The sequence below is a fragment of the Mya arenaria genome, chromosome 6, assembly GCF_026914265.1.
Source record: "Mya arenaria isolate MELC-2E11 chromosome 6, ASM2691426v1".
NCBI classification, from domain to species: domain Eukaryota; kingdom Metazoa; phylum Mollusca; class Bivalvia; order Myida; family Myidae; genus Mya; species Mya arenaria.
The window spans coordinates 52,916,696-52,943,877 of NC_069127.1; the positions used below are offsets into that span (position 1 = coordinate 52,916,696).

Sequence of the window (27,182 nt, forward strand, 5' to 3'; positions counted from 1 at the left end):
AATATGCAAATAATAACGCCATAACATTGTAGCAGTCCTATATATATAAACACTCCCTTTACATCTTGGTTTTCTGAACTAAGTAGATACTATCTTTAAATAAGGAAAAACAAAACGATGGGTATTTGGCTGATTGCTCATCTTAAAGAAAATATAGAACAATTGTTTTGCCAAAAGGGTAAGTTGTGAAGAAGGCTCATTTTTGAACGGGTCTAATAGAATGAAAAAAAACAATACACACGTCAAATATGGACAATACAGATACATGTATATGTAGGTGTATTTTCTGTCAGCAACATTTAAGCACATTCTTCAAAAAGTGAGAACAGAATTAACTATTTTAGAGTATTTCCATTTTTACGTTTTTAACACCATATGGCTTAATTAAAATTGTGAACTCATGTTCAAAATCACTTGCTATGACAACTAAAAGAAAGACATACAAAGAAAGTCCTGTTCACACCCGAGCAGCCTAAAGCTAAGATCTTTATTTTGTTTGTAACATTATCGAATGGTCTATAACCTTATTTGTAATTGATACATCCAAGAGGTAATATTTTACTATAAACAATATCCCTCATATAAATGTTATCGTGATGAACTTATAAATTTTTGGTGAAAAGCATATTCACAGAAAACGAGCATTATCTTATACTATGACCGAGAAAAGGGATAAATATTTATATTTTGAAATGTTATCTTTGTCTTCTTCGGAGTTTCTATATAGATGCAAACAATGGGACCTTCGACTTAATTTCGACTACTAGTATAGGGATTAAATACTTTACGACTATTTTCATAATAAATGTCGTTATTTTAAATTTTGACAGGAAAGCTCACTACAAACAACAACCTTGAAAATGGTGTAATGTTTTCATCGGGGTTAAGCTTTTGATGTTGCAGTACCGCTGTTTAAGCTTTATTCAGTTATTTGGCACATAGTCCATTACAATTTAAACTGGTCAACTGTAAGTATTTTTCATAAGTTCACGTTTATAAGACACTGGACATTTATATTAATTGATAACAACTCATCCGTCAAATGACGTCTTTCTGATTTGATCAAAACATTTGCTTATAATGTTCATTTAAGATGTCCAAGTGTACAAAAATAACTGAATAACTGGTGATCTTCAGGCTGGTCAGGTCATTACTGAATATCTTCTATTTTTATCTGGAAATACAAAAAAACATGTTATTATAAACCACAAAAGGTAAATAATTTGTAACTTTGTTGCATATTACAAGGTGTTTTTTATTTCTTTTTACAATAATATGGAATAATATATAATGTGACAGCAAACTAATGATACAATTTTGGGCAACGTATAATTTGATCAACTAACTAAGATATGAAACCACTTTTAAATATTTACAACGATAATATTGTAAGAGTATAATTGCGAATGTGCTCTATGCCACTCTGTTCGTTAAATCATACACTGTTTGAAGCCTGGTTGAATCATTGTTAATCCCGATTAATCGTGCAATGGTCGTAGGGAGTGCGTAGATAACCATACAGTATAAGTATCATGTCGCACCAGAACGTTGTCCGTTTTTGACTTATCGTACTGAATCTTAATTGGAGAGGGCGACGACCATCAATGATCAATTATGTTGATACACGAATACCACGACCGCGTATACAATGGATGTACGAATGTGTCATAATAAATAACGAATGCACTACGAATTTACTACGATTTTTTAAAACAAAAATGGAGCTGCACCATTTCAGATAAAACATTCATGGATAACCAACTAATCACCAAGAGTCATGACAATGAATTCCGAATGAATTCAAACTTGTCCACGTTGGCAATGGTAGCCCAACCCATAAAAGTGGGAGCCAGACTTTATACATAAATTTAACAGGTATGAATTAATCTAAAAAATAAGGCTACGTTTCTCATATCGTTTAACCAAATATCATACCAAAATTTGATTCTAAAAACAAAAAACAAAAAAATATTGATTACCATTTAGAAATTCCTAACGAAAGTCTCAGGCCTCTTCATTAGAAAAAATATTACAAAAAATATACTACAACAAAATGACTGAGCTAAGCTTGATCCTATTTGAAGGGATTTACGATTTTGGGAGAAAATATTGACAACTCAGCCTCCATTCCTTAAATGAAATGACATTCGGCAATTGTGGTTATCATCCGATGAACGCATCATCTTCGGATATGTTCGGATCGCGAATCATCGCATATAACAATAATCATGAAAATTGTTTATCGTTAATTATTTATATTGGGTCAAAATAAATCAACATTTTAGAAAGTGTTAATTTATTACATTTTAATGTAGTGTTGTCATTAGTGTTTCAATTTCATGTTTAAAAGTAATATAAAGTAGTAGATTTTATCCCGGGTTATTGTAACGTCAATTGAAAAATATCTCCGGCCAAAGGCGGGTCGTTTCACCCAGAAGAGATGAGAAAGGATTACCGTAAGGTTTTCTTAATTAAAAGTGCAGTATTTCAGTAATCATGTGTTCGAACCAAAACATTTAATGAGTTATATGTATATGCCTTTCACCTAGAATGGTAAAGGTCGCCTGAAAGGAGGCGCTTGGCTTGGTTGGTGTAAAGTACAACGGATTCTCTGAACTAGAGATGGGTAGGTAAATGGTAGCTTTAATCATACTACGTTTTTAATCTTTTGTTCAGGCCATTGTCATTTACGAGTAAGATACAGTGGGTTTTCTGACCCATTTAGTAAAGGGTAGGTTTAATTTTACAAAAAACTATTACCATTTATACAGCCCCCCCCCCCCCCCACCGCCAACCCCTAACCGCCAAAAAAGTTAATAATTATTGTTTAAATGTATTTTCAGAGCATATGACCAGTCACATTACACATCACTCTGAAATGTTCAAACTATTTTAAGTGATTTTCTATATGATAATTTCATGATTTTGCACGTTTGTGCATGTTTTCAAAATTGCAATTGATAGGGTGCACTGCTTCTGCTTTCATAAAAAACATATCCATAATAAATATATATGTCTTAAGAACTATAGGAAATAACGCTTTAGTTAAAACTTGTTAATTAAGTGTAATCAAAATAGCAACTAAATATAACTCGTGATTTCATTGTTTTGAATCGGGTGCTGAACTATACATGCAATTAATGCGCCGTAGAGCGCTATCTGCAGAAAGGAATTTTAGGCATGATTTTGATTGCATTTTTATTGATTTATGATACTTATGATACATGCTTATAAATGATAATAAAGAAAATTAAATAAAAATAATCAGCAATAATGTTCTCAAATAAAATAATTATATATAGAGAGAGGATCTCAAATTCGTGCCCATGCTGTATCGAATTTATTAAATGAGTTCATTCTTAAACAATAAAGACGAGGTTCTGTCGAGTCTAAATCGGTTTTCAATAACGAAAAGATATATTCTTCTTATCAAATAACTCGTTTACTTCGAAATCTAGGTCAATGATTCTTGCATTATTATTATTACCAAATGTATCTAGAAGCTGATAGATACTCATTTGAACAACTGGGTATTAATCAAGACTAAAGTCATTAATTTTAGATAGCGATACTAACGTTTTTCGGCAAAATAAAGCATTTTCTATCATATACTTGTGAACAATAAAAATGTTGTCTATACTTTTGACAATCGTTTTTCATTGTTATCGGCATTTTCTTCAAAATTCACGTGAACATATTTGTTCGATATCTGACCTTATAAATCATGTACGAGTCCTTTTAAAATGATTGTATATTCTTCACAACAAACACAGAGCTCATAAATAGATAGAGGAAAACAATCTGTTTTTCTACCTAAATGTAAGTGCAAATGGTTCACTTGACCCGTTGCTTATTAAAAAAACTGATAAAAAAATTATGCTGTCTTATGCACGTTTACATAATTGTTTGCAGTCCCCTCTGTCAAGGCGGTAACGTACATCTTGTTTTGCTGATGACTGAAGCAGACACTGCGTGGCGTCGATATCCTCAGAAGTTTGGTCATCTGGCCGCTTGGAAGGTCCAGACACAAAATGTTGTTACTAAATAAACCACAGATAAGTAGCTGGTTATCTACTGCAGTAATGCCTGTTGGTCCTCTCAGTGCAGGGTTTTGGAAAGTCTGGTGGATGTTCAAGTCCATGTCTAGCTTGGTGATTGTGTTCTTGTCAAAGTCAGACACATATATGGCTTCTGTCAGACCATCACTGACCACTGCCACGTACCAAGGGTATTTAAAAGGTTTCCTAGAAAGCCAACTATCTGATACCTTTTTCAACACTTTCCCTTCCATATTTATCTTCTCAACATTTCCGCCGTTGTACGAAACAATTAAGCATTCGTTATGGTAACAAATACCATGACAGTCACCGCCAACCTTGATGGTGTCCTTAAGTACGAGTTTTCCCCGTGTCTCAATTAACTGAATACCCATACAACCCATGCTAACTGCGACCCTGTCCCCAGGCAGGAGACACATATCCAATGCCGTACTTGGCACATCAACCTCGGACATCAAGCTGCTGGTTTTGAGGTCTACCATCGCCACTATGTCGTTGTTACAGTCAGCGATTAACAGTCGGTCTTCAGGCAGGACAAGCATACTGGTCAGCCCGCAGTTCAAGGTGCCTGATGGAGACTTGACTGGGATGTCTGGGGCTCGGGTGAACTCCAGGCTGGTAAGGTCAGTGTTGACTACGGTCTGTTTTTCTGGAAACACAACAATCGTGTAAGTAAACCATACACCACAGCAGGGTAAATAGTTTCAGAAGTAGGGTTATCTTTGTCATTCACATGATGCTTCCCTGTTTAATGCTTTTGATTTATTGATATTGTTAAAACAAAACATTTTCCACGACCGCCTATACGATGGCTGTGCGAATGTGCCCGATTAGGTTACGTATGCACTACGATTCCCCTATGGGCTGCACCACGACAGTATTAAACAGTTGGGGCCACCGACGATTCGTGGTGGTCACAATTGGTCCTGAATCACCACGAAAATCGTAACCGCGAGCAATCTTAGCCAAAACCATAATAGCCAGGCTTTAGAGTATAAAACAATCCTGTGTATTACACTTTTCCGAATAAACCTTTGCCCCAAAACCTCAAAGAAATCTTAAGCGTTATAAGTTTTAGTATCATACTTCATTTTACCAGATGACTTATTTAAGCTTGAATTTACAAAACAAAAATCTAGCAAATTAGGATAATATCCTTCAAAAGTGTCAGAGAATATCACACTAATAAGACCAAAACAAAAATAGCGAGCTTATCTTGAACCTGTTTTAAGGGATTTTAGAATTTTGAGAAATTTGGGTTTTGGGTCATTTGTCCATACGAATGTATGAGCAGGTTAGGGTGAGAAAATTTATAATAATAAAACTTCTTTTTGTGCCTTTATAGCCCTTTTCGAACTTTCAATCGTGGTCAAATCTTAATGTTTACCGCTGTTATAAGACTTGATGTCAATTCTACGAACGTGAGAAAAACATCTTGGTATCTAAATACATTTGAATTGAAATAAAAGGTGCCTTTATGAAAATACCCAGTTTGATTATTTATTTGAAGAGTAATCGTTTTAAGCTAATTCCATTACATTTACAAAAATATATGATCAATTGAGAATGGAAGGCTGAACAAATGCAAATACATATTTAGACGTCACGAACATGACAGTATAATCTGGATGGGGTATTTTTTCCGCATGTTTCATAATCATAATGCGTGTGTCATTTATTCGCATACATGTACACATGTATATGAATTTTATCTGTAATATATTTCTTCCCATTTCACAAAAATAAGGAACTTTTTCGATTTGCGTTTGCAGTTTTTGTCACCTGCGAATCATTATAGACACATTTTGATTTCTTTGTGATGTACTTAGTTACTTCAGTTGAATGTCAAGGTCGTGGTGACCTAAATCTGACCCCCAAAAAAAGATGACACGCGCTCCTGCCAGGCGACACATTCAATTTGCGGAATTCTAGTATAAAAAAGAAACCTATTTTGAGAGTGGTATGAAATTGTAATCATATTTGTGCCATAAAGGACTCTTAGCTGTGTAAACACTTATAGTACATTTGAGACCATACAATCTGTAGTAAAATATCAATTCTAGGTATTCCTTAAAATGTAATCATATTTACTTTGTTTTGGTTTTGCAGATGATTGCGTTCCATTAGCAATCAAACCTGGTTTTGGTACTGTATTGGTATCGATCATCCTGATTTTTTGAAAAACCTGTATTTCGCCAACTGCTTGTTCGTTGGTACAAGCATCAGCTGTAGTGGTGATCTCGTCCCCAGCGTCTTGAACGTTGGCAGCAGCATAAGCTGTAGTGGTTTTCTTGTCCCCAACCTCTTGCAACTTTGTTGCAGTATCAAATAGTGTTGTATTCTTCTCATTTTTGGCTTGTGTTGTGGAACTTGATCGCTCAAATCTCTGTTCTGTGGTTTAAAACAATGAACTAATTTCATTAACTTATCTAAATCTCAATAATGCACATGTATTTTATAATCTTTTTTAACATTTAATTGTTATTATCAATTTGACCATGTATTCAAGCAAGTTCAAAAGTTTCAGAAATACAAAGGGACTCTAAAATGAATAAAACTCATTGGCATTTAATGAAAGCACCTTAGAATTCTTTTTCATATACTGTTTAAGCAACTTAAACAAATACCAAGACATTTTGAAGTAACCATCTTTTCAATAGTGCCAAAGCCAGTGTTGGAACCGAGCAGTCTCTCAGTGGCGGGGTCAATCCTCAACTGATACTTTTGAATGGTCTTCTTTTTGACAATCTCGGCAAGAGTTAATTCCAGTCCCTCCAGCAAATTTTTGGATACATGGGCCTCAATAAACAGCTGGCTAGTGTTCTTTTCTTGTACTTCTAGTTTTGTTTTGATCGCATTGACCTCAATCTTAAGGTCATCAAATTGTAGTTTCAGGGAGTGGAGGAGTGTTTCATCAGTGTTTTTGATGTTAGCAATGGTCTTCAGCAGTGTGTTTTCGCGCTCATCAATGTACTTGTTAATTTGATCTCGATAATTCCTTATCTTAGCAATCTCATGTTCCCCGAGATCTTCTACGAGCTTAATGTTTTCTTTAACATCAGTCACATAGGTATCAATGTCTTTCAGTAATTTGTCAATAACTTGTTTGATGGCTTCATAGCCTTGACCCTCTTTAAAGGCTTTAGCAATTTCAGAAATGATCTGCTGTTTACAAGATTGATGATCAAGGACAGAACAATGTCCGCAGTTTAGTGTCTGATGGGTGGGACAGAAGTATTTGATACATTCTTCAGGGTGGATGTCACAAAGTTTTGAGCTCTCGTCTATTGTTGTGAAACCTCTCATGGTGGTAGGCATGCTGCTCTTGTCAAGAAGTGAATGGGACTTGGATATTCTTTGTTTCTTATGGAACTGTGTGCAGTTGGAGCACATGAACTCTTTGCAAACAGTACAGTAGGCCTCGGCTGAGAGGGATTCCCCATCCTGGAAGCAGGGCTGGCAGTATATCTCCTCGATAGTAGAGGCATCTGCCTGGACTTTCTTGCCCGGGACTTGATCCATTGGCTTCCTGAGTCAGTACAACTCTGAAAATATTTACTGTGTTACCATTGTTAGATTAGTAACTTTAGAAAAAATAGCATTTAGATACAACAAATATTTTGACCGTTGAGTGTCACATTTTTAGATTAAAATGATTAAAATGGTTCACACTCGAATACTATTATTCTGTAGTATAAGGGTGCGTGTTTTTGCCACATCCCTATGCCCCTGATTAATTACCCAAAATATCCATTAGGCCTATAAATAATGATAAAGGATCTATTACTATTACTAAATCACAATAATTTTAGGTTATAAAACATGTTTAATTATTTGTTTAATATTAATAGTATTCTGTACACTATTATTTTACATTAAGTAATTACAAGAACATGGTATTACAAACTTTATTTCTTGCGTCTTACGAATAGTTACAATACCCAAGTCATTATTTAAAGGCCTGGGGAAATTTTCCCCTTTATGGTAAATAAGTGGGGAGTGGACATACGGTATGGCATAAACACGCACCCTGCACCTGTGTATCATAATTTTGCATAATTATGATATGCCATATTGGACGAGGCTTACATAAAGAAGAGACAGTATGTTATTTACATATTGATAAGAAAAAAACACTAACAAACCTTGCGTCAAATGCATTAAGTTAGCATCTCCATATCTCAATCTCCATATGAACTATAAAAACAGGAAGCACAAGGCGATACACCCACTACATTTGTACTGCTTATTAATTGATAACATGCTAATGTATCCCATTGTGAGAGTGATAAAGGCCGATAATTATTAGTCATATATATTTGTATGATAATGGGACCCATCAATGGTTTAGATAATTTGATAGCATTTTCATCAACATGACACTATTTTAAATAAGAAAGTCAAACCTATTATTTTAAAAATGCATGACATTAATCAGTTTTTGATTTGTATTTTTGTGTCGAAAACAATCAAATTAAGTGGATATGTGGTTGTTTTGATTGCAGTTTGGAAAATATCTGCGTTATCGAGTTTATTATCATTTTGATAAAAAAGACATGCTACCTGCTGTCAAAATGAAGGTAAAAATGACGTTATCAATAAAGGTGACTCTAACTGATAGCTTTACCTGCTTTTATTGCCTCTGTTGAAATAGCCAGCGATTAAAGTGAAATTAGATCGCTTTTTAGTAAGAACATGTCACGCCGTCAAGTGGAGTTGAAAGTGACACTTTCATTTCTTGCGTGGAATCTCGCCTCTCATATCTTTTTTTGAAAACAGTTATCTCACTCAAATATATACATTGATGAAGATGCACTCTTATCCTCAAATAAGTTGTACGAAAATACAGACAATTGTTTTAATTGACCAAAATGATGAACAAATATCGAAAATAAAGATTCTTATGAAGGATACCATGTTTAATTTGAAAAAAAGAAGCAGAAAATCCGTGTTTTTTACCTTAGGCCACTACTTTTATATAAATTGGTTTACAAAACCGGCGCGTCTAATTTTCCGAAAAGTCCAAAAAAAAAAATGAATTTCACTTTTTTTTCAAACTTATTTTCCCGACCGTATTGATTTTGGTGAGAAACGAAAGAAAAATGAACAGATAAGAGTACGAATGCAGTAGATACTGGTTTGTTGTTTCGTAGCCGTATTCGCCAATTTATAGTGATAGTATGTGAGCCAATCAACTGTTATGGCAGCGCCGTTGGCAATGGCGGAATTGACCATAGCAGACATTCTTTGTATGAAATAATTAATTAAAATATGCAGGAGTTGTTAAAATAACAATAGCGATAGACATTGGCAAATTTAACAGCCTATACAAACAATAACTGTCACGGGATTGTTGTTTTTCCCCGCCAATTTAGGTCATGAAAATATTGTTGTTTATAGATAAAAAATAAAAGTGTCAGCGGCTGCCATCGAATTAGTAGACACAAATATTTGTAAATTATGTGTGAGAAAAACATTTTATGGTTAAATATCAAATAACCGTGCACTAAGTGTGAGTGGTGAAATCGAAAGTAAAATTTATAAGTTGACACCGGTGACCTAGAGTCACAAGTTCGGTCGGTGGTGTTTATGGATTTTAAATCACAAAATGGTTTGGAAATACTTTTCATTGAGTCAATGTAAAGCTTGTGTAAATTCTAGATTACATGTTTATTCATGTTTAATAAGGTTAATAGTAGAGTAAAAACAATGAAAGAGTTGAACACATGTGTCAATGACATTTACTAATGCCAGGAGTTGTGTGCAAAACATTTAGATAAAACAACACGGAAAACTATTTTGAATAAGTCCTTTTCAATTTGTAATGAACTTGATATTTCACTATAAATGAGATGTGTTAAATGAAAAATAAACAAGCATGAAGTATAGATGCCCTGTGAACGCATGTATACACAAATTGGCGGAGTTGTGAGAAGATGAAAATATCCGATACATAATTATGGATTTCTCTGTTACTATCATTAGTACATAAAGTTAAGTCACATGCTAGATTTATTATTATGCTATGTGATTTTTATGTCCTATGGTAAATATCCCGGTCCGAAAATATCGGAACTTAGTATGGATCGCATTAAAAAGTGTATTTTATGCCTGTAAACATGTTTTATAGCCAATTTCATTGATGTTTTATATACACAGTATGCTAGATTTAAACTGTGTGTTTAATTAGAACTTTGAAACTTTGAGTGTATTAAAACATGCATTAATAGCAGTTTAGATATTTTAAATGTCAAGTAAATGATAGACACTTTCAATGTTATTATGTTGTTCTCTGATTTTCACCCTTTAAGAGTATGTTTTGTGACTTTTTCCCTTTTTTTCTCTTTTTTTTCGACCACCCGGTGGTCATTTTTTTCCAAAATTTCTTGTAAACCAAAAAATAAAAAAGGAGTGGCCTTATGAGACGAAATTTGATCACTGAAAATGTATGTTGGTAATAAAAATAATGTTTATTACTAGTACATGGAACATTCTGAATTATGATATAATTTATTGTACATAATTCATGAAGATATTTACATATCCATAAAAAAAGTCAATACTTTATGTTCTATTGAAGAATTCTGAGATTATATTCTTTGAAGGTTATTCATTGAAAATGAAATTGGTTTATGGTAAGGTTTGGAAGTAATTTGAATAGTTTGTCCTGTTCATTTACTACATAATTGTACTATCTTCTGTCCACATCGAGCCTGGTAGGTGACAGTCTTGCACAATGACCGGTTTGGTCGAAACACACTCCTCCAAGATGTATCGACACTCTTTGAGTGCCGTACGTTTGACTACCCGTTCCCAATTGGTATCACCTCCAGGAAAGGGTTGAGCAGGGACTAGGGTTTATGTTGTTATGGGGCCATATTAAAAAATCATCTTAGATTGATCATTATCTAAGGAGTAATATTTCCATGTTTTCATTGGTTAAAGGCCAGAAAACTACATGTAGTCACAAGGGCATGTCTAAGCCTAATGATAAGTGAAACTGGCGTATTGGCGTATAGGTTTTTAGACTGTCGGCTGCAAGCCGACAGTCTTTAGAGAGCGGTATTTCAGAAACGCGACTAGTCGCCTGACACGACATATTGAACATGAATATATTAATACACACCACCTGCGTAGCAACAGAACTACTTACGTTAATGTGGGGCGTCAAGTACTTGCTTATGTGTATTTAACGCGTTATTGCCTTTTTTTATGACAGACATTGCGTGTTACTCTTAGTATAGTTGTACCGTTGCAATTTGGTGAGTTTTATTGAACAATATAATGAAAATAATGAAAGTATAGCATTTACATACGAAGTCATTTTACCCTACATCCAATAGTAAGCTACACCACATGTTTGCACCCCGTGTGACGTCACACATATCCCGGCATTCAAGACTGACCCGGCAAACCCCGGCAAAGAACTTATTTTATGAATGAAAGCTATTAAGAAATAAATCATACGCGGTTAAAGAGTTCATGTCATGTAATATTTTGTTAAATAGCTTTTATGTTTCAAATGATTTTTTTCAGCAGCAATCGAACTATTGTATTTGTTTGAGTAAATTATTTTGATTATACCTATCACAGTGTGTCAACGTTATGCCTATTGTTATTTTGAACTATAGGGTGTAGTTTTTAAAGTCATACACAATATGGCGGCGATTATGCGGAAATGAAATTGAATGTTACTTCGAACACGTTCTTCTACAAAATAACCTACCTGTATTTAGTGCTATTGCTTTAACATCAATCGAAGCAAAAATGGCATCAATGTATGCGTCTAAAAATAATAAATTTAGATGGAGACAATCCAGAAATGAGCTGCCAGGAAGTGATCGATTTCGGACACGAAGGTACATGTACATTAGTCTGAAATAATAGACGTGTTATACGGGATTCTTCCAATCCCTAACGTCTAAACGGTTTTGTGCAAAAAGCGGGGGTGTTTGAAAAATATTGAAATTGTATTAAGTGAAATATTTTATGGTTGAAATGGAAGTGCAAAGCTATTTTGCAAAAAACAAGCATTTAATGCATTAAAACACATTATTCACCTTTTCATTAAAAGGAAAGTTGACTGACACAGACAACAATTATGCCAAGTGGAACAACTTGACCCAATCGTAATAATTCGGCCACCTCCGACAAGCTTCGAGATAATACAATCGTAACAACTCAGCCTTGGCCGAACAATCTGAACACCTCAGCCAGTATCCAACAGGGATTGACTATCTCGAAGCTTACCAAAGATGGCAAGTTGTTACAATTGATGGCCGAAATGTTCCGATTGTTGTAAAATTGTGAACTGCAGCCTTGCAGGTGCCCTTCATGTATATATTGTTATGTTTTGACAGAATGAAATGAAGAAAAAACCATCAAACTCATAATTATTTGCTTGATATTACTTTTTGGTTACGGAATTTTTATAAAATAACATTATCTGGTAGTATTTCTTGTTTTTATGATATGTTATAGATGCAATATGCTTTAACCCGGAATCCCGATCGGAATTACTACCCACTTTTCGTACAAAACAATTTGTACGTGAAGGATTTGCTGTATCAAAAATCATAAAAAAATCTGTCAAAGTACAATTATTTGGACTAGAAGGTACATCTAGCTGATCTACATCTCTAAGTCTAAATATTTGTACTTTGACGGACTCTTTTTACGATTAAAAAAAATGTATATATATAATATATATATGGCAAATCCTTCACTACAACATCTTCATGTTACTTTCAATTCAGAGTTGATTATTCACTAAAATTATTTTGCATTTTTAATTGTTGTTTAACCCGAAACGTCTCAACCATCAAAAAAGAACATATATGCTTCAATAGTCTAAAAAAATAGACGTGTTATATGGGATTCTTCCAATCCCTTACGTCTAATCGGGTTTGTGCAAAACAGGGTGGGGGTTGAAAGATATTGAAATCGTAGTTAGATAAGTATTATATGTTTGAAAGAGATATTAAAGGTTTATATTCGTATTTTAGTTATTACCATGTAAGTGCAAAGATTTTTTTCACAAAACAAGCATTTAATGCATTTAAACACAACCATTTTACATCTACCGGGGTATGTAAATCTATGCACTGCAGCCTTGCAGGTGATCTTCATGTATAACAGTTTATATCATTATGTTTTGACAGTATGAAATGAAGAAAAACACTCATCAAACTCATAATAATTCGTCAGCTTTTATTTTTTGTGTACATAACTCATATTTTAGATATATATAATTATCTGACCCGGAATCCCAATCGGAATAGCTACCCACTTTTGGTACAAAAAAATTGTATGTGAAGGATATGCCATTTCAAAATTTGTAAAAAGATCAGTTAAGTTACTATTATTTGGACTAGTGCTTCAAGTGTTTGATTTATTGTCTCTATAATGTATAATGCACCTGTCAATTGTAGAGCCAAGCTGGGAGCTGCCTAAAAATCAGTTACCCAGTTAGCTCAGTTTGACAGATCTCCATGCAAGTGTTCACATGGTCGTGGGTTCAAGCACCATACCAGTAGCATCTTTTCTCAAAGGTTTACTTTAGAACCCATCATCCAGGAGTAAACAATTATGATTTTTTTATTAAATATTACAGGCCAGTTTCTTTTGTAAACTTTCAGATTGAGAAGTGCCTGGATACAAGGCTAGTATTGTTAACATCATCTGATACAATCAACTGGAACAAAGCTGAAATGGCTGCCTGACCTGACTTAAAAATTGGATGGCAGTACATCAGACTAGAAGATTACAAGTATTGAGGTGGACAAAATGAAAGCAGAGCCTACCAAAGCTGACAGATTGCACAAGAAACACATAAATGCAGGTATTTACTGAGATATTGTAATTATTTTTTGAAACTTCTCATTCATTTAAAAAGTTCAGTTGAAACAGAGTTGGCAAAGAAAATGAACAAAGGTATATACATTTTGAATTCTAATTCAAATGAGAACTTTACTGGCCAGCACAGAATGGTAAAATGCTAGTCTACCAATATAAATGTGCCTGGTTCGAATCAGTAAAGCTGATGAATGTACTGGTTGTGTAGCCAGGATGTGAGTAGGTCTGATAATGCATATCATATGTTTAAGCTGCACTCTCACAGATTGTCTGTTTTACCAACTGTTTTTTTATTTCTTGGTCTTGTAAGGAATTATTTTATGCGAATTTCTGAACACTGGACATAACAGACAACTGGAAAAAGGGGATCGCTGCTTTCTTATATTACCATAATTCAGTCAAAAAAGGCAACTGAAAAAATTGGAACGCTGTTTTCTTATTTTAATACGGTCAAAAGATGATGTTCTGTGCCAAAAATCTCATTATTAGTAAAGCGTTAGTAATGCTTTTAACCATAAAACCAATAGTTACAAATGTAAATATAAAAAACATGATCTTATCTTTTGTCAGCAGTCTTATTTCATCAGTTTTCATACTGCTTTTCATTAGCTTATTCCAAGCCAAAAAGTAAAAGAAGTTGTCAAAACCTTTAATCTGTGACTGAGAGTGCAGCTTTCTTACAGATTGAATGTTTTGACTACTTTATTTATTTTTTGTCTTGGAACGGGCCAATTTATGTGAAAATACATGTTAACCATTCATATAAGATTGCTGACAATAAATTTGTCAGAAAATGTTTATATTTAAGTTCAAAATGTTTTATGCATTTTTCTTAAATCGTTAGTAACGCTTTAAGCCATAAAACCTTTGTTTTCGACCTGAAATATGGAAGTCTGCAATCTAATATTTTGTCAATAGTCTTATATCACTGGTTTGCAGATATTTTAGTAAAAAAATAGGTCATTCCAAGACAAAAAATACAAAAGTTGTAAAAACAGTAAATCTGTGAGAGTGCAGCTTTAAATGACTAAATGTTTTGATTTGGCTCAATTTTCACCTAAAATCTTATAGTTTTGTTGCACCTAAATGGTATGTTTTTAACAACATTACACATGCATATGTATAAATTTGTTCTTAAATTTGTAATTTAGATTGGAAGATTCATTCTCTGGAAAGTAGAAAAGGGCATGTTACATACTGTTATCATTGCCATGACAGAAACCATATTGAGGAGCTGGTCCACCTGTAGGAAGAATTGCGCTATTGGTTGGAGCAGCACTATTACCCAGCCATACACCAGCACTTAGTTTGTCATAGGGAGCATTTCTGAGCAGTTATGGAGACCACTAACTATGCAGGTATGTCATAATCAAAATCTTGGTTTATATATTTTTTTATAATTTAGCATCTGTTGAGAAGAAATTTATTTCTAGATTGAAGACACACACTATAGATTGATGCCCAAAAATATATTTCTTATTTTAATGCATTATCATGTCTAACTCATTTGACTTAAATGATCAAAGCAAAAGAAATGCAAATGATTAATCTGCAGATATACAAATGTAAGCTTTTTTAACTGGGGAAATTGTTGCCACTTGTCTATTAATTAAAGAACACATTTATAATTAATAATGTTTAATCTGTACACAAATCATATGCCTTCTTTGTTTTAACCATCAATGTCAAAGAGTCCAGCATGATAATGCATTAAATTGAAAAAAATCATTAATTTATATGAACCCTTTAAAACAAAGACATTTCCTAAATCCAATAAAAAAATAATTGAATATTGATGCAGAGTTCAGTTAGAATATAATATAACTTTTTTTGTAGTTGTTGCAGTGAAACTTGCACCAGTGTGTTTTCTGTGGAGATAAAGAGATAGTGTCCAGCAATGAAGACCCAACTCAAGATCTGACCTTGTAAGGCCAATATGAAATAACTGTGTGGGAAAATGGGAAAAACCTGCAGTCAGGAATGCACGGAAATCATCAAAAGAACAGTGTTAAATTAATCTTGAATAACTTGACATTTATTTTGTTTGACATATTTATTCATGGTGCAGTGAAAACATTCTCTTTTTCTCATGGTTATTTAAATTTAGAATTGATAGGAGGGAACATCACTATGTAGTTTCATGTTCATAGTCAGATCAAAACCCATTTACATGCCCAAATGAGCATTCGAAAATATCAAAATGGTACTTGTTGTATGTAGTGTAAGTTAATTAACGTAATAAACAAAAATATTTAATCAATTTCAATTTATTATGCCCCTTTCAAAGAAGAGGAGTATATTGCTTTGCAGATGTTGGCCGCTACGTCCGTCTTTCTGACAGTACCCAAAGCTTTTCTGGGTGATAACTCTACAATTCCTAGACCTGTTGTCAAACTTGACATGAAAGTTTGGTTTAACCAGTAGATGACCCCTTTTTATTTTAGGGGAAATATGGTCAAAGGTCACAGTGACCTTGAACAGGAAGGTGTCAAACCATACATCTGACTGATAAGTTGACAATGCCTGCACCTATGGCCCTCAAACTCAACATGGAGGCTAAGCCTGACTATTAGAAGATCCTATTGATTTAAGGGGTCATTGGGTCAAAAGTCAAGGTCACAGTCACCTTGAATGCTAAAAGGTTGTACTAATAATGACTGGACAAAGCCTGCACCCATGGCCCTTGAACAACTTGACTTTGGGGTTGGGCCTGACCAGTAGGTGAGCCCTATTGATTTGTCACAGACCATTGAACGCAAAAAGCTTGCCTGTGTGACAACTCGACAAAGTCTGCACCCATGGCCTTCAAACTTGAAATTTAGGTTTGGGGTGACCAGCAGATGACCCCTTTGGATTTGGAGGTCAAGGTCACATCTCCAATATTGGTCATTAAAACTATGTCATTTACTTATTCCCTGCTGCTAAGAGGATACATGTTTATCAGCAAATATCAGCCATCGTCTGAATATGATTGAAAACTTTACCAACTACCCTCATACTTTGAATAGCATAATCTTAAAACTGCCTCAAAGGCATCTTTTGTCAATGAAAAACCAGCTGTCATTTTGGTCCATGCATATTTCATTCAATTGTCCAGATATTCTTGACAACATGGCGCTAATTAATGCTGCAGGTTTGAAATTTAAGACATTAGTTTTTTTTCTTCAGCACCATGCAGATTTATTAACACTTTCATAATAAAAACAAACTAGAAAACAAATTTTAAAGATATTAGTTTTTTTCATGGTATTATGCCACAGCACCATGCAGATTTGTTTTCACTTTTATATCAAAGAAAGTAACTCGAGCACAAATTTTGTAGATATGTGGACTCTGTTGATAGAAGTTCTGGGAGTCATTTTTAGGCTTGAAAGAGCATCATTTTAAAGTTATATTTTTATTATGTCCCTTGAATCTTGGGTATAGTTTGTATTGTATTTGCATTTTAAAGACATTGGCTTCAACAGACCCTAATGAAATGAAGGAATGTAATTGCTTACTGAAACTGTTATAAGCGACGTCATAAATTGAAGCAATTTTAACATTATGAATATGCATTTAACTAATTTAAAGCGGTTCAAAATTAGGAAATTTGAATTAAGAATCTTGTAGGCCATTGGATACATGATTAAGTAGGCCCAATATATTTGTGCTTATTATAATCACATTTGTCATTCTTCATCTACCTTAAAGAGTGTTCATCATTTGTATGAAATCATTTTATCACGTTTCATTTGAAAGAACTTTGCGGTAGTGTTTGCTTGCTTCAGTTACGTCACTGACAGTCTTGCAGCGCTTTCAGCGCTTTGATTTAAAATATAATCCACGCCAGTGCACTACACAAATTAATGGTTCGATCCGCGCCAGGATATGAGTGGTCCAGCGGTATAACTGACCGCCATTTAAGATGTTGTGGGTTCCGTACAATAGGTACATCTCACGGCCCCTCAAAAAGAACACAGGTACTTTAAATTAAATAGACTGGAGAGTGGTTCATATCTGCGTTCAGCATCCTTTCATAATCGAGATAAAATGAATAATTATAAATAAAGATTGGAAACTATGAGTACATTCATGATGGAGTGTCCCCTTTTTTACTGATCTTTAAATGAATAATGCAGAATCCATAAGCTTACTTTAATGTGACATCATTTTAGCTCAGTATAGTCACTCACATGTGGGTATAATCTTGAACCAGTATTCTCCAAGGTATAACTTTGCTAGGAACAGGTAAAAGGTTCTACATATTACATTCAAAAAGAAATCCCTACCATGAGGGGATATAAAAATGCTCAATACATAATTAACAAATTGATAAAATAAAGTAAAATCAACAAACCTTGAGTCAAATTCAATATGTTAACATCTCCATAAGATTAAATGAAACAGGAAGTACATGGTGATACGCACACTAGATATACATCCTCTAGATTTACACTGCGTAAATTTGATAGCGCTATCAAATGTATACCGATATATATAATATATAAAGTATCTAAGCCAGAAAATAAATCAGCTAAGGATATAAAACAAAAAATAAATGTTTCCAACTGCTTCGTTAATATATATTTAAGATATGCTGAGGTACAAAATGGATGTATATAATGCTATGTTGCCCTTAATTACTAAGTATGTACATTGCTAGTTGAATGTTTACTCTCTCTCTCTCTCTCTCTCTCTCTCTCTCTCTCTCTCTCTTAGATATCGACCACTAATTCTGTAAGGGAGGTAAATCTTAAATAAATAACATGGAACATTTTGTAATATACTTTTCCCTTTGATATAGTATTGAATGTTACCTAAGGTGATCGTCACATAGCTTGGGCACAAAGATATGGCCCTACAGTCCGTTGATATTGTTTAAAAAGTTATAATATGACATTTCGATACAATAATAAGAATTTTACTGGAAAAATATCATTATATATTAATTTCATATATTAGGATATTTTTCAAGTTAAAATCTTAGAATTGCATCGAAATGTCATATGCCAATGTGGGTTCGAGCCTGACAAAGGGAATTTTCTCATGTCCTTTCACAAACACTGGTTTATGTCCAGGAAACGGACTCGAGATCAAAATCAGTTTTATAATCTCCTTATCGTCCATCTAAAATAAGTTAGTCGAACAAAAAATAATTTATATTATATTTACAGGAAGGTCTTCAAAAGAAATTGGGACGGGTCGTCTGAAAGTTCTGTTGAAGGAAGCGTGTGACTTCACTTGTGATTTTCTATTCTTTTTAACCTTTTGTACGTGCCCTACAATAATCAGTTCATGTATAGAATATTTTCTGACCGATTTTGAAAGGGTAGGTTTAACAATGTGTACACACACACACACCCGTAATAAAACGCCCCCCAAAAATGAATGAAATTCATTAGCAAGTCATATGACACTCAAGTCGAATTAATTTGGCTCAGACAATATTTCAGTTAGTTTTAAACTTTATTTATTTTACAGCGATTGCGAGAAAGATATATTAACCTATACTAAATTGCGCACTGTACATGCCCCTTTTTCAGATTTTCACCATTAGTAACCAACCATCTGATACTTTTTTTCAACACGTTTCCTTCCATGTTTATGTTCTCAACCTTTTCGCCGTCGTATGAAACAATAAAACTATCATTATGGACTTAATTTTCTGCAAAAAGGCAATTTCTGGCATTCTGTTCAATGAAACATTCATATTGTACCATACACCCTTATATAATTGTTGGCATACACTACATTGTCGGTGAGGGTAATGTACATTTTTTTCTGCTGCTGACTGTAGGAGAAACTGCGTGGCCACACCGTCCCTTCTCTCCTCCCAAGTACCTGGGTCATCTTGCCACTTGGCAGATCCAAGCACATTATGTTGTGACTACCCCAACCACTTATAAGCAGCTGGTTTCCCACTGAACATAAGCCTCTCGGTTCTATTAGCGCAGGGTCCTGGAATGTTTGGATAATTTTCAGGTCCATGTCCAGCTTGGTGATTGTGTTCTTGACAAAGTCTGACACATAAATGGCTGCTGTAAGGCCTTCACCGACTACGTTCAAGTAAAATGGTTTTTTGAAAGGGCTGCTATATAACCAACTATCTGATACTTTTTTCAACACTTTTCCTTCCATGTTTATCTTCTCAATCTTTCCGCCGTCGTATGAAACAATGAAACTATCATTATGGAAACCAACACCATAACATTCACCATCGACATTGATTTTCTTCCCCAATGAGAGTTGTCCATGTGTCTCCAGTAACTGAATACCCATACAACCAATGCTAACTGCCACTCTGTCCCCAGGCAGAAGACATATATCCCATGGCGCACCTGGCATACTGACCTGGGACCTCACGCGGTAGGTCTTCAGGTCTACTAGCTTCACTATGTCGTTGTTGCCGTCAGCTAGAAGCAGCCTGTCTTCAGGCATGGCGATCATGCCGCTCAGGCGAACTTCCTTGGCGTCCGATGGAGACTTGACTAAAATATCTGGGCCTTGGTAGTACCTCAGCTTAGTCAGATCAGTATTGACTATGGTCAATTTTTTCTGGAAATACAACAATCATGTAACCCATTATCCACAACAAAGCAATGTATTAAGAAGTAGCTGTACATTTGTTACTATGTTGCATATGAGTGTGTTGTTCTTGGTCTTCTCTTAATCAATGTTTATGATTAATTTATAATGGTAAAGCAAACTTATTATACAAAAAGGTCAAAATGCTTTCCATATCGCACACAAAAAAAGGATATGAAAAGTGATATAATTTAACAGCTAAACCGAATAACATAGTATTTCTTTTACCAATAAAATAAATAAAGTTAATTCCATAGGATTTACATTGTATGTGATCAATTAAGAATGAAATGTTTAAAGAGTGAAAACATATATTTTGACGTCACGAGTATGACATTATAATTTATGGGGATCACCTTTGAACTTGTTTTGTAATTATTATGCCTTTGATATTCTTTCGCAAACATACATTTTATCTAAAAGCTGGGAGTAGGTTTTTTGGTCCCAGCTTTAAGATAATTATTCGCAAAACACAACATTATTTAAATTTTGAATGGCCTTTTGCAGGATTTGTTACCTGCGAAGCTTTCTAGACATATTGGAAGTATGATGTACTGTGTCATTTAGGACAAATGTCATGGTCGTGGTGACCTTTTATTACACATAAATGGCGCACGCTCCCACAACGCGATTTATCCGTTTTGTCAAATTCTAGTGTAAAACCAGCCCTGTTTACAGAGTGTTATAAAGTTGTGATTGGATGAGTGGCGTTGAAAGACTGGTGCCCATGGAAAGACATATGAAAACAAAACAATCTGTATTATGATATGAATTCTAGATTTTCCTATTAAATGTACACATATTTACTTTGGTTTGCTTTTGGAGATTTTTGCGCCCCACTACGGCTCATAGAAGGTTCTAGTATTGTATTGGCCGAGTTCTCTTTCGTTGGTTGAGCAACCTGGGTGTCGCATACTGCTTTTGCATTAATAGTAGCATCATAGACAGTGATTTTCTCGTCCCCATCTGCTTGAACATTTGGAGCAGCATCAGATGTAGTTTTCTTCTCGCTTTTCTCTTGACTTATGGAACTCGATCGATCACATCTCTGATCTGCGGTTAAAAACATTCAATTAATGAGATCTCATTGATATTTTACCACCTTGTTTAATATGTTATCGTTATTATATATTTGTTTTGTATTCAAAGGTATCAAAAGAAAGTACAGCAGTTTCAGAAATGAAGATGGACTTTAATATGTTCAAATCAAACCGATGAAAACATATTAAGAACCCATTTACCGAGACATTTTGAAGTAGTTATCTTTTTAATAGTGCCAAGGCCAGTTTTGGAACCCAGAATCCTCTCCGTCGCCGTGTCCTTCTTAAACTGATAGTGGTGTATCGTATTCGTCTTCTTGATCTCAGCAAGACTTAATTGCAGTCCCTCCAGCAAGCCCTTGGATATATGGGCCTCAATAAACAACTGGCTAGTGTTGTTCTCTTGAGCTTCTAGTTTTGCTTTGATATCACTGACCCTGGTCTTAAGTTTGTCACATTGCTTTAGTTGCATTGGCTCAGAGATGCCTTTATTAATGTTTTTCATCTGAGCAATGGTTTCAATGAGTCTCTGTTCACGTTCATCAAAGTATTTGTTGATCTGATATCGATAGTTCCTTATTTTAGCAATCTCTTGTTCTCCAAGGTCTGCTATGAGCTTAGAGTTTTCTTTAACCTCGGATGCACAGGCATCAATGTCTTTCAGTAGTTTGAAAATAACCTGTTTGATGTCTTCATAACCCTGACCCTCTTTGAAGGATTTAGCAATTTCAGAAATGATCTGCTGTTTACAAGAGTGATGATCAATAACTGAACAATGTCCGCAATTAAGTGTCTGATGAGTCGGACAGACGTATTGAATATATTCTTCAGGGTGGATCGCACAAGGCTGTGTGCTCTCTTGTTTGGTTGTAAAACATTGCATGGTGGTAGGCATGTTGCCCTTGTCAAGAAGTGTATGGGACTTTAACATCTTTTGTTTCTTGTGAAAATTAGCGCAACCAGGGCACATGAACTCCTTGCAAACAGTGCAGTAGGCATCTGCTGGGACAGTTTCCCCATCGTGGGAGCATGGCTGGCAGTAGGTCACGTCAATGGCAGAGGCATCTGACTGGACTTTCGTTCCCGGGACTTGATCCATTGGCTGCTAGTACAACTCTGGAAATATTTACTACATTTCTACCATTGTCAGATAAAATAACAGAATCATGTTATCAGCTATATATTCAACTTAGAAACTTAATAAAATAGCTTTTAGATATAACAACTATCTTGGTCGTTGAGTGAAATTTTTTAGATATAACTGATGAAAATAGTTTACACTCTTATATTGCTTTTCTGTATTATAAGGGTGCATGTTTATGCCACCATCCTATTCCCCAACCCCCTCATCAATTACCAGAAATATCCGTACGACCTTCAAATAATGATAAAGGGAACTGTTACTACAACTTCATCTAAATAATTATAGTATCAAATTATTATTTCATTTGAAATTAACTGCGTTGAAGTAAAATTAGATATCTTTTTTGCACTTTGAACGTATGGCGCCGTGTAGTGGAGGTGAAAGTGATATTTCTATTTCTTGCGAGGTATCTCGCCTCGGTGTTCTCCCACTTTCCCAACCGCTAATTTTTCCCATAGAAATTGAGGTTTGGGTTGCGGAGATGTTTTAGAGTTGATAGGTGATAATTGGCGAAAATTGCTATACTGTGCTGAAAAAGTTGCGTGTCTAGTTTTGAGAAAGTTTTTCTTAAATTTCATAAAATTACACAAATATAGAGCTGACTTTTATTTGCAATTCATAAAACTTCATATAATTAAAAATGTAAGAATGTAATGAATATATGGAATTAATAAGAATTATTATAGTTATATTCTCAACGAACAGTATATTTACTAGCGCGTTTGCTATTTTAGGTGGATTATGAATGCTGAGAAAACTGACCCTCTTTTTATACTATGTTAAACAATGACTTACACTTAGTTTCGATCTTCCGAGTTTCAAACTGTTGATTACGAGGAATGTTTTAATTGCATTAAGAAGGACTCATCAGTATTGTTTCCAGAATAATTATTAATTATTATTTTTGACAATTGGCGAAAATTGCTATACTATGCTGAAAAAAGTTGCGTGTCTAGTTTTGAGAAAGTTGTTCTTAAATTTCATAAAATGACACACATATAGAGCTGACTTTTGCAATTCATAAAATTTCACATAATTAAAAAAACAAGAATATAATGAAGATATGGAATTAATAAGAATTGATATTAAATTGTGAACAGCACACTAAAGATATAATTTTATTCGTCAACAACACATTTTAACAGTTTAAATAAATAGCACATATTAAAATATTTATGAACTTAAAACATCTATTAACTCATAATACAAAACTCTTATGCTACCTATTCACACACATGTACTTCAGTTTTACTATATGGACAGCAGAATCAATATATGCCATTTTATCATATAGCCGGTTTGCAGCTGGTGCTTAAACCTGATGAGCCTTTACTCCAGCTTGCTCTTTCTCGACAATATCTATCAGAGTATATACATTAGGGTTGCAGTGGTTATTAATTTTATGGTGCCAACCCTCAACATGATTTGTAGTGCGTGGACCTTTGTAGCGGTTCCCGCGTTTTCTGATTTTCAGGCTGTATATGTAGGCATTTAGAACTGGAGTCTGGCCTCCTCTGCTATTCTCAATGAACAGTATATTTATTAGCGCGTTTGCTATTTTAGCGGGTTATGAATGCTGAGAAAACTGACCCTCTTTTTATACTATGTTAAACAATGACTTACAGTTAGTTTCGATCTTCCGAGTTTCAAACTGTTGATTACGAGGAATGGCTTAATTGCATTAAGTAGGACTCGTCAGTATTGTTTCCAGAATAATTATTAATTATTATTTTTGACAATTTGTATTTTATCTATACACAATTAAGAAATGATGTTTGTTTTATAGATATGCATTGCAAACAAATGACAACTTTATAGTTATATTCTACAGCAAATATGCATTTCAAACAGAGTAAAACAATGTACAGTCAAGCCTGGTTGAACGGTCACCTGCTTTAAATGGCCACCTGCCTTAACTGGCCACTCCCAATTCCACCCGTACGTTTATACTATATAATGTACGTGCATTAATCCGTAATAAAAAACAGTGAAAAAATATTCTGAAAGTATACTGCAAAAACAAGTGTTTTGTGTGTATTTCAGTTTTTTTGTTGAACAGTATAGAAAATACAGGTAAGTTTGAGTTGCGAAGAGATAATTGGTGATAATTTGTAAGTGTGAATATTAGCGGTTGGGAAAGTGGGAACAAACCTTCGCCTCACATAGCTTTTATTTATTTTTGAAAGAGTTCTCTCACTTAAAGTTTTGCTTTGTTAAACATTTGTTTTGTTAAAGCTGAACGCTCACAGATTGAACGTTTTGACAACGTTTTGATTTTTTTGTCTTGGAACGAGCCAATGTTTGCGAAAATCCATGGAAACCAGTAATACAAGACTGCTGACAAATATAAGATCGCAGATTCTTATATTTGAGTTCAAATCTTATGTTTTATGCATTTTCTTAAACCGTTAGTAGTGGTTTAAGCCATAAAACATTAGTTTTCGAACGGACATATGAAAATCTACGATCTGATTTTTGTCAGCAATCTTTTATCATTGGTTTTTCAGATATTTACGCAAAAAAATGCCATTTCGAAGACAAAAAAACATGGTAAAAATGGTAAATTTGTGAGAGTGCAGCTTTAACGTATCACTTGATTAAATCTCATTTTTTTAAATCGATACCTCTTTGCACGAAGTCATAATTATACAATGCATGTAGGTTAAAATTATTGCCGTCAGTCTTAACGCAAATTACTATATGAGTCAATCAACTGTTTTGATGGCCAAATTATCAATTTCTGTAACAGCGCCATGAAACACTCACTCAAGGTAGGATGAACGGAAAACAACTCTAGAAAGAGAAAAGAGAAATATAGAATGTGTTTGTTGCCCTTTATTGAAATGTATTGATCTAAGGGAAAGTAATCCTTTATCCATTTCCCTTCTAGATGCAATATTAGTGTCCGTTTGGTAAATTGCTCTTGATATTGCCCACTTCATTCGGAGCTCCTCGGCCATTTTTTTCAAAAACAACCTCGGATGTATATGGACGGTTTACATACTTAAAAAGTGGTACGTTTAAGTCCGCTGCAAATAGATCGCGTAGTAATCTTATTTAGTAGTTAAAATTTATGACTTAACTCTTGGGAATCGTAATTATGTTTGCAATAATACACTTCACTGGCAATCAATTTAAACTGAGAGCAATGAATACAACTCTTAAACACTACATTTAATTAATGCTTTTATTCAAAAAAAATACGGACTACTTCAACAGATGTACCGGCATACATCCGAGGTTGTTTTTGAAAAAATGGCCGAGGAGTTCCGAATGTGCCCACTTATGGTTTAAAGGAAGTAAATGTTCAATATTTAATTTTAGGGGGAAATGGTAACAAAATAAAGGTCAGCAAACAATTGTCTGCTGGCAATAAAATATATGATTAATTACATGGAACATTATTAATTATGGTATATCTTGTTGTAAATAGTTCAAGAAAATCTACTGTTGTCTTTGTATATACATAAAAAGAGACAATACTTTATGTTCTATCGAATACTTCTGAGATTGCAGTCATTTATGTTTATTCATTGATAAAGAAATTGAGCTAGTGTAAGGCTTGGACGTAATTTTAATAGTTTGTTCTGCTTATTTACTATAAAACTTTATTCTCTTCAATCCACATCGAGCCGTTAGGGTAACAGTCTTGCACAACGACCGGTTTGGTCGAAACACACTCATTGAAGAGGTTTCGATGTTTAAAGGAACCAGATGGTCCCAAAATTGGCAAATACAGTATTTTCTCAAAACAAGCATAGACTTACTTACGAGCTTGTAAGTGGCAGATAATAAATTATTTTCCACAATTAAAATAATATTTTATCGCTGAGAGGACCCAATTAAAAATAGCGCGTACTGGTTTCCCGGTAAATAGTATGTATATCAAGCGTTTGAAGGCCGCGTGATTAGTGCAAATACATATACCGACGCTATTTCTAAATTAAATGGGATTTATGTAGTCGGCAAACACAGTAAATTTCGCACTAGAAAAATATGCTAAAACTGCGAATGATACATATGTCGTAAACGATGTGATACATCAGTAAGTAAGATTCAATGCGCTAATCACAATGATATAAATGTTATGTAAGTCTTTGACAATTTTCTTTTCCCTTTACAATGGTTTCATCTGGTGTCTAGTCCCTTTAAGCGTTGTTAGTTTGACTTCCCCTTCCCAATTGGTAGGGTAGGGCTGGGACTAGTGGTTATGTTGTTGAGGAGCTATACTTAAAAATTGTTTTAAATTGATCTTAATCTAAACAGCAATAGTTTCATGTTTTCATTGCACTGTAAAATCAAACGGACAATGATAGGAATCACACGGACATGTCTAAGCTTGAGGATAAGGTAAACTAGTGGATAGGTTACAGGTCGAGATCTTTAAAAACATCACCCATGCCAGTACACTACACAGATTTCAATTGTGATCATTTCTTTTGAAACGAGACGGGATGCAATGTACAGACTGTGTACCCTTGTTCTTTAAGTAAAGACCTGTTGCCTTATTCATGAATT

The 27,182-nt window shown here is 34.3% G+C and overlaps 2 protein-coding genes and 1 long non-coding RNA gene across 6 annotated transcripts; 1 reads left to right on the forward strand and 2 right to left on the reverse strand.

Annotated features, from left to right (window-relative positions):
* Positions 1-951: 951 nt before the first annotated feature.
* Positions 952-18,335, reverse strand: LOC128238629 (uncharacterized). 3 transcript variants are annotated; one of them, XM_052954744.1, is made up of 5 exons: positions 18,253-18,335; positions 6,686-7,603; positions 6,150-6,449; positions 3,939-4,707; positions 952-1,174 (listed from the first exon to the last, which is right to left on the reverse strand). In XM_052954744.1, the coding sequence occupies exons 2-5, from the start codon at positions 7,578-7,580 to the stop codon at positions 1,171-1,173; spliced, it is 1,968 nt and encodes a 655-aa protein (XP_052810704.1). In that variant the 5' UTR covers positions 7,581-7,603; positions 18,253-18,335; the 3' UTR covers positions 952-1,170. The 3 variants fall into 3 exon arrangements, with proteins under 3 accessions (XP_052810704.1, XP_052810702.1, XP_052810703.1); XM_052954742.1 differs by lacking the exon at positions 952-1,174 and having other exon boundaries at positions 3,185-4,707; XM_052954743.1 differs by lacking the exon at positions 952-1,174 and having other exon boundaries at positions 3,185-4,707; positions 6,686-7,616; positions 18,253-18,316.
* Positions 11,349-16,169, forward strand: LOC128238630 (uncharacterized). Of its 2 annotated transcripts, none has more exons than XR_008261745.1 (4): positions 11,349-11,917; positions 13,697-13,899; positions 15,065-15,271; positions 15,750-16,169. It is a non-coding gene; the product is annotated as an uncharacterized LOC128238630 (long non-coding RNA). The 2 variants fall into 2 exon arrangements; XR_008261746.1 differs by having other exon boundaries at positions 15,132-15,271.
* Positions 18,336-19,601: 1,266 nt separating the features above from the next.
* LOC128237890 (E3 ubiquitin-protein ligase TRIM56-like) lies at positions 19,602-22,619 on the reverse strand. Its single transcript, XM_052953470.1, has 3 exons — positions 21,722-22,619; positions 21,397-21,533; positions 19,602-20,450 (listed from the first exon to the last, which is right to left on the reverse strand). The coding sequence occupies exons 1-3, from the start codon at positions 22,617-22,619 to the stop codon at positions 19,602-19,604; spliced, it is 1,884 nt and encodes a 627-aa protein (XP_052809430.1).
* Between the last annotated feature and the right edge of the window lie 4,563 nt (positions 22,620-27,182).

Coding starts and splice junctions, on each gene's coding strand:
- LOC128238629 (XM_052954742.1), bottom strand. CDS start 7,580: ATGGATCAAGTCCCGGGCAAGAAAGTCCAGGCAGATGCCTCTACTATC. Junction 6,450..6,685: donor GGTTACTTCAAAATGTCTTG/GTATTTGTTTAA, acceptor TTTAAACCACAG/AACAGAGATTTGAGCGATCA. Junction 4,708..6,149: donor ATCTGCAAAACCAAAACAAA/GTAAATATGATT, acceptor TTGTGTTTCCAG/AAAAACAGACCGTAGTCAAC.
- LOC128237890 (XM_052953470.1), bottom strand. CDS start 22,619: ATGGATCAAGTCCCGGGAACGAAAGTCCAGTCAGATGCCTCTGCCATT. Junction 21,534..21,721: donor AACTACTTCAAAATGTCTCG/GTAAATGGGTTC, acceptor TTTTAACCGCAG/ATCAGAGATGTGATCGATCG. Junction 20,451..21,396: donor CTACTATTAATGCAAAAGCA/GTATGCGACACC, acceptor TTGTATTTCCAG/AAAAAATTGACCATAGTCAA.